This window comes from Lactuca virosa, chromosome 7 (genome assembly GCF_052849685.1).
Source record: "Lactuca virosa cultivar CGN04683 chromosome 7, Lactuca_virosa_CGN04683_v6, whole genome shotgun sequence".
Taxonomy (NCBI): domain Eukaryota; kingdom Viridiplantae; phylum Streptophyta; class Magnoliopsida; order Asterales; family Asteraceae; genus Lactuca; species Lactuca virosa.
The window spans coordinates 222,196,920-222,205,433 of NC_136432.1; the positions used below are offsets into that span (position 1 = coordinate 222,196,920).

General features: G+C 34.7%; 1 protein-coding gene across 1 annotated transcript; it reads right to left on the reverse strand.

Annotated features, from left to right (window-relative positions):
- Positions 1–6,820: 6,820 nt before the first annotated feature.
- On the reverse strand, positions 6,821–8,247 carry LOC145127576 (protein FAR1-RELATED SEQUENCE 5-like). The gene is made up of 2 exons (XM_079062748.1): positions 7,380–8,247; positions 6,821–7,110 (listed from the first exon to the last, which is right to left on the reverse strand). Exons 1-2 carry the CDS (start codon positions 8,245–8,247, stop codon positions 6,821–6,823), a joined length of 1,158 nt encoding a protein of 385 aa, XP_078918874.1.
- Positions 8,248–8,514: the final 267 nt, after the last annotated feature.

An 8,514-nucleotide genomic window follows, 5' to 3' on the forward strand; every position in this document is an offset into this window, starting at 1 on the left:
GACCTACATGTCTCCATTTTGTATTATATACCACATTATATATTTTCCACAGTGTGGCCTCACTGTAACAATACATGGGTATAGAAGGCATTGGAATATCCCACAGACGGATATCCATTAGTAGATCTTAAATCCACTCTGCCTCTTTGCCCGCTGCTGCTAAGGTAAATAGCTCTGCTATTGAATAAGCTATACGTGTCTGTTTCTTGCTTTCCCAAGAAATAACACCTCACCAGCTAGAGCATAAATCCAACCACTTGTGGATTTTCAATCATTAGTGTGATCTATCCGGCTATCATCAGAATATCCCAAGACTCTACCCACTTCCTTCCACTGCTCCATCCCTGGATTGACAGTATACTAACTAAGTTTGCTTACAGTGAATGTGATGTCAGGTCGAGTGCAATGTGTAACATATATCATGCTCCCAATTACACTTGCATGTTCTAGATGAGCCACTGCCCGACCAAAATTTACATTTAGTTTTACACTTGAATCAAAAGGAGTGTTGAATTCATTAATATTCAAATGTTGAAACTTTGTCAGAATTTTCTCTATATAATGAGATTGACTTAGAGAAATCTGATTGCTTGTCTTTTTTTACCTTGATACCAAGAATTTTATTAACTTCTCCAAGTTCTTTCTTCTTAAAGTTCAAGGATATGTATTTCTTCGTCTCAAGAATACCTTCTAGGTGAGTGCTAATGATCAACATATCATCAACATAAATACATATAAAACCTATGTATTCGGAAGTGAATCTCCCTATCTCCCTATTCTAATAAAAGAATAGGTTTAATCTCCTATTGACAAGTGTCATACAATTAGAACTCGTCATTAATGTTATATATCACCTATTATGCCACTTGTCAACCTATTTATTATCAATTTCAAATTTTCAAATTTTAAATTTCCACTCTAATTACAATAAATTAATAATTGATTATCCATTTCAAATTTCAAATTAAAATTTTCACTCTACTTATATTAAATTAATAATTGATTCTTTATTTTAAATTTCGAATTTTAAACTTTCTCACTTTAATTATATTAAATTAATAACATTTGATTGAAAAATAAAATAAAATTAATACAGATTATAAGGTGATATAACTTAACATATTTATTTAAATCAACGATTATAATTTTATATAACTAAAAAAATATATCTTAAGTAATAATTTATTTAAAATAATTGATTAATAATTTTGATTTTTAAATATTAAAGTTTAATTAATTTTATAATCGTGGTTCTCATGGGTTATAAACTAGTTTGGAATAAATACACCTTTCAACACTATTGTGTTTAAAACCGAAAGCAGTCACAGTGGTGTCAAATCTCTCTATGCTAGGTGCGCGTATGTGAGCGTGGCCCATCCCTTGATCCACTAAAAATCTTTAAAGGCCTATCTAGATAAAAACACTATAAAACCTCAAAATGTTTCTTCCCCCACCAATGTGTGATAAACTGAATAGATCTATTCGGGACTGACAATCCCAAACCTGAACTGCTAGCTACAGTTAGGCGGGCACGCCTGGGGTGAACAAATGTCATTTAGCTTAACGCCTGAAGAACGTTATAAAAGTCTCTAGGTCATATCAAGTATGGTTATACGACTTGCAAATAAGTATAAACTAACTTTGGTTTACGGACTCTAATCTTCATTTGTTTTATTTTGAGTAATAAAACTACTTTTATATATGCTAATAGTAATCGGGGATTTCTAAACTGGCACCTCTACCTCTAGGACATATAACCTGCTTTTAGGGAAAATATAGGATTTTCCCAGGATAACACTGGCATTTCTAAAACTGATGGTTTATTTTCTACTAATGGACGTTCGTATTCATTCCATGACTCCTTGGATTGTGCGTATTTAGTACGAACCGGGAAGTCATGGAAGGAATGGGTTTTTCAAACATGCTTTCATAAGAAAATATAGGATTTTCTTGAGAAACACTCTTCAAAAGAATCAAAGAACATTTTTTCACCAAAACTAAATGCTTATGAACTCACCAGCTTTATGCTGATATTCTTTCAAAACTGCTTGTATTCTCAGAGAATTAGTAGACAGGTACTTCCAGGAGCTGGAGAAATCGGAGCGTTAGAGTCACGCCTTTTTATTTACTTTTGATATGAACGAAATTATGTATTAAGACAAATGTAAACCTTTTTCAAATATGTATTCATTGTTTAGTTGTGTTTACTATGCTTGCTATGATACAATTGTTGTGATACTACACATGACGTCAACCACCCCCGAATGTTTTCGCCGTTCCGGTTTGGGGGTGTGCCAATCCGGACCGTTCATTGGGCCTTCGGCCTGACTATGTGCCCTCCTGGGTCTGCAGTCTATCCGGTCCGCCCTGGGTATGTTGGCCTTCAGCACAAAGCAGGACCGCCTCAACCCAAACCCCCAATCAAACAACCACGTGCACATAAAACAGATAATCACATAACAGTCTATAGACAACAAACTGATCTAACAGATCATATAGCATAACAACATTCTATAACCAGGATACCGACCTAACCAGGTCACTAACATAGCATCATCCTATATATTAGGATACCGATCTAACATATCATAATAGCATAACATCATCCTATAACCAGGACACCAACCTAACCAAGTCACTAAGCATAAACATATCCCCATCCTAACTACCAGGATGTAAATCAATAACATAACATGCCATAATCCGAATACAAATTCATAAGGGCCGGCCTTGGTGCCTTAGACCCTGTTGATATAGTGAGGATAACTCACCTCGCAATGTCGGCCTGAACTGAAGTATCAACTCCCGAATCGCTATCTCACCGTAAATCCCGAACTATCACATGATAAATACTAAGTCATTACACATCATAACAATCTTGGCTATGGGTCCACTCAATCCATCATGTCCATTCTCTTTTATTGGGCCAAGGCCGAATTCCAAGTCCATAACCTTGAAAGTCTTTATGCAAGGCCCATTATTGGTCCAATTTACTAAATTGGGCCCAACTTCCTTATTGGGCTTAACCCCATGATCCACTATCACCAAAATTGTTCCAAAACATATCTACTCAGAAAGTCCAGCAAGGCCCAAACCCTACTAGCCCAAACCCAAATCCCAAATCACCAAAACTCCATAGAAGGCGTACGCTGGGCATACCCCAAGGCCATGCGGGCAGTACATGAGTCTCACATTGACTGGAAAACGGGGTCATTGACTCAGTACGCTGGGCGTACAGAACATTACGCTGGGCGTACGCATGGTTTCACCAAAACCCTAATAAGTGCTTAATGGCTTAAGCACTTAAGCCCAAACTCCAGATCCAGTGACCAAATGTGCCTAGGACTCATAAAGTCTCGAACTTTATCACTTTGGACGTCCAGAAAGCTCTTAATCCAAGGTCTTAATCCATTAAGAACCTTCTACTACATGCATGGGACATCATAAGCCATTGGGACCTCATTTTTATCACTTAAGACCTCTTCAAGGTCCAGAAAGGACAACTTATCTCGTCCAAAATGCATCAAGCACCATATTGGGGTTTTGGGACAAGAAATGGTTCCATAATGTTAGAAAGGCTAGATCTATGACCTACAAGCATAAAGTTTGAAGCTTTTTACCTTCTGGAGCTTCTAGGGCACAACACAACTTCAGATCTACAAGCCAATCTCCTTCTTCAACTATTTGTTGCAATGGCTTCACCTTCAAGAGCTCAAAATACCCACCAACTCACTTTCACACACAAGAACTAGGGTTTGGGGACGTTCTGGAAGATGGAGGCTGAGAAGGAGGAGAGAAAATGAGCCATAAGGATGTTTATATAGCCCCCAACCCGAGATATTAGGGTTTCCTTCTGTTATGAGTACGCCCAGCGTACACAAGTGTATTTTGGTTAAAGAGGGATCAAGCCACAAGAGATGAAACGATTCAAAAGCAAAAAGGCCCAATTGAAGGACGGGTACATGTTAGAAGTGACCAAGGTGGTTGAAGAAACGAATGTTTGTTACCCTAGGTAGTTCGTATCGATATCTGATTCCGAGGACGAAATCATTTTAAGAATGGGAGAATTGTAATGACCTGAATTTTATTCCATCAGTGGCGTTAGTGTCCGTTACTTGAATAATTACTTTTGGGTAAATGATTTCAGTTTTAAGGTTATAAATCGAATTCGAAATAAATTAAATTAAAGCAATGGTAATTAATATTTAAAGAATTAATCAATAGTAAAGATGGAAAAAGAAATATATAAATGAAGTCTTGAAGTTTCATATAAAGACTAAAATGAAAGAAATTTCCATACGATGAAATAATACAAAAGGTAAAACTTAAAGGGGGTAAAAAGATAAATTCACAATTCAATAATTAATGAGTAATGAAGATCGGTATATTATGAACAAAGAAAGAAAGATCAAGGACAATTGGTGTAATTTAAGAATAAGCATTCATTTTTAGCGTAAGTTACGTCTCCTGGGTTCCATAACCGTATTCTCTCAACATATAAACTTATATACGTTACGTAGATACGGACTCATGAGGGTTTGGAAAGATTTCTTGTCGTATGAAAGAATAACGAAAGAAAAAAAAATGATGGGCTTCATCTCCAGCGATGGCAGAGTCGGAATGAAAAACCCGACAACCGGGTGTTATCCGACAAAAAAAAAGAGAGGGTCGTGGCTGAGTAGGGACTGTTGTTCTGGTGCGTAGTATATGAAGCTATTTCTACAGCAGATGATGACCAACCTCCTACTGTAAACATTGGTGACAGAAAACGGGCCTCCGCGGGTTGCAACCCTTCCCGATCAAGCCATAGTTTCCGGCAAAAGCTATTCAGAGCAGAAGAAACCACAAATATGAGCAGGGGCGGAGCTAGAAATTTAGGATAAGGGGGGCTTATTTATCGGTGGTACTAGTAAGCGGTGACTAGGAGGCGGAGATGCTGTTGAGTGGTTAGTTTTTTGATTCTAGAAATTTTCTTTTTTAACATTTTGTGGTTTTTACCGTCTTAAAAATCAGTTGTGCGTTTCTCTTGGTCCAAAGTATTTTAATTTTTTTATAGAATCAGATGTGATTATGATTTTAGAATTTGAATTTCAAATTTAGATCATTTTTGTGAGACTTTTTTGAATGAGAAACATTTAAAAGAAATCGGTTTATACATCTTGTTTTGTTAAGTTATAATCTATTTCTACAAATGGATTTTTTTTTTGAAAAGAGAGAATCCATAAAATAGGACCATGAAAGTATTATATGAATAGAAGGTATATTATTTGATATTTAAAGTAAAAGTCTAAATAGACAGTGGTGGCGGTGGCTTAAGTTAACTAACAACCAATCAAATATAATATGAGAGACATGGAAAAAGAGCTTTTTTGAGCTACTAATATTTACAATTGATGAATTGAAAATGTTGGGGATGGCCAGGCACCGGCTAGTCCCCCACTAGCTCCGCCACTGAATATGAGGTACCTTAAGAGTTCATTAAGTTTTATTTGGAGACAGTCCTATGTGGTTGAATAGGTTCTGTAGAATGCGTTCTACCCTTATATAGGTTCTAGTTCAGATTTATGTAGTGAAGATTGTCTCTTTGGGTGGCAGCATGAACTTCAGTGAAAGGATAGAAAGCCATTTAAGGACCTTCCTGAATTTCATGACTCATGAGGTTGGTGAGAGATCATGCGAGCAAACATATTGTGGCTACTGTTGGTTTAGAAAGGTACGTTCCTTTCTCATGTTTGATCATTTCCTACGCAAATACATTGCTCTTATTAATTATTATAATGAATCTTAGCCGCAATATAATTCAAAATTAATAAGAGTTTTAGTGTGTATTGTTAATTAGGTTGACATCGAGTGTTTAAAATAATAAAGATCATTCAAATTAATCATAAAATATATTGTGATATTTTGTGAGATAAGAATATCTAATTATTAACTAAACGATTAGGATATTGGTAAATTAAAGTGATAATAATATATCATTTCATTGTTAAGGATTTGATTCAATTTACGCAAGATAAATCTAACATTGAAAATGAAATACGTCAATCAAGTGGGTGAATTAGGAGCTTAATACATATAAGGTAAATAAATAGACACATGATATTTATATGGGGATGATTCATCCACTGACTTTTTTTTTTTTCAATCTAAGGAAAAAATAATATATGGACAATTTTACCCTATTAAATTTTAGATGTTAAGAGATAATATATAGCCTTATTTTTAGAAACTTAACCACAATTATATCATCATTTATTAATTTATAAATATTAAAAAATAACAATTATACCTTTTCTATCGTGTGCTTATTCTTTGTATTTGTTTCTTATTTAGAGTTTTATACCATTTATTTTAGTATTTAATCTATTTATTTCTTCGTTACCTATTGTTCACAGCTCACATCACTAACTCAATTTTTAACTAAAAGTTTATAAACATATTAATTATAAAACTACTATACAATGAACAATTTAATATAAAAAAATATAACATAAAAATAATGCCTAGCAAATAACAATCCAATATTCAAAGTAGTACATACCAAATATTCAAATTAATACATATCAAAATTTCAAACTACTCATATGTCATATCATCACTTGAAAAGTTGGATATGCATTTAAATCAACTAAGTTGTTTTCATTATTTATATAACTAATATTATCAGATACTTCATTGTTAATTTGAAAGACACCAGTAGAACTCGAAGTTTTTGGTGTTTGAGATGATTCCACAAGCTCAAATCGTGAAGGGTCTCGTGCGGTAGAACTTATTCATTTTTTCTTCTTTGATTTTGGAGGTCTACCCTTCGGTCGACGGATCATGGGCTCAAACAACGTATCAAAAGCTTATTAATCATAGAAGTAGCAAATTCTTTCTTACTTAAAGGCCACATTTGGTATCTTGAAGACAACTCAGTAAGCAACTTATCAAATTTGTTAACGTCGTCATTATGTGAATCATCTTCTGAATTCAGTCGCAATGTATCAATCCTCCAATGTGGATGAATGAGATTTAATGAAAGTTTCATTCCCTGCAAATGTTGTATCTTATGAGCACAAGGAAGACCCATGGTTGCCATAAAATGGTCGGTGCAAGGAGCCATTGTACCTAAAAAACAAAAATAGTTATTAAAGGTTAATGTAAAACTTAATGTCGTGCAATAATGTAAAACTATATATCTGTGTAAACATTACCCTTTTTTACTTTTTCATATTGTATATGTATCTCCTTTAATGCAAAATGAGATACATGATACAAAAGCTCTCTAAAAACAGGTGTGTCACACTTAAGAAGAACTTTGATTTTCTCATTTGCGAGTTTCACTTTAATCTCATTGAATTCATGTTTGATTGCGAGACAAATCTTTTATGTAACACCTTGAAGCCCACCCGTAGATACTTGTAGATACGATTTAAGCTTGGAATGAGCACCTTCGGCCCTTGAAGATGAACGATTGCCAAAATGCAAATAATTTTCTGTCCAAGCACTAACAAACTTTTCTTTCCACGGCAACCATGTATTTTTTATATACTCAATTGCAACTTGCTTTGTTTGATAAAGCAACTCAAATTCGCCCCAAGTCTGTTCAAAAATTGTTGTTGTTGTTGAATATGCTACATTATTCCAATTTGATATAAATATGTCAAACTCTTCTGTATTTGTGAAATGCTTCTTACAATTTGCCAACACATTCTTTTCAATATGCCAAATACACAAAAGGTTTGTCGTGTTCGGAAATACCATCTTTATGGCATTCATTAATGCCAACAATCTATCAGACATAATCACAGATGGTTCACGATTTTCAAGGGTCTTCTTAAACACATTTAATTCGCAAATATAACTATCTTCATCCTCTCTCTCCAGAAAAACAAACCCATAATAAAAAGATGTATTAAAGCATGAAACCCCAATGATATCAAGGAGAGGCATGTTATATTTGTTTGTTTTGTATGTGCAATCCATTACAAAGATATTTGAGAAGACTTTGGCAAGTTTAATCGACAAAGGATGTGCAATGAACAAATGGGTTATATGCCCAAGTGGATTATGTAAATAATCATAAACAAATCCTTCTTTTACAAACTCTTCAAATAAGGCACTAACCATTGATCGATTATTCAAGTTGTCCTTGCATATTTTTGCCTTCAAGTTGTATATGGCTCGAGAGACTGCCGGAAGGTTTTGATTTTTCTGACGTAAAGATGAAAGAATTTGCCTTGGGGGTATGCCATAAAGCGTCATGTTTTTGACACTTTGTACGTCCTCCGGTGATAATCGACGGAATGATGGATGGCCATATACATCTATAGCCGGTTCATGATTGTGAGTCAAGTTTTTTTGCCTTAAGTACCCAAACACCATCATTTCCCTTTTTACCTGCAATCTGGAAGGGACATTTAATCAAACGAGATCCAATGTTCTTCTTTCTTTTATCTCCAATACACAATCTATCTCGATAGGAACTGCCTCGATCACATTGCAACGTGATGTATTTGTCTTTGCTTGAAT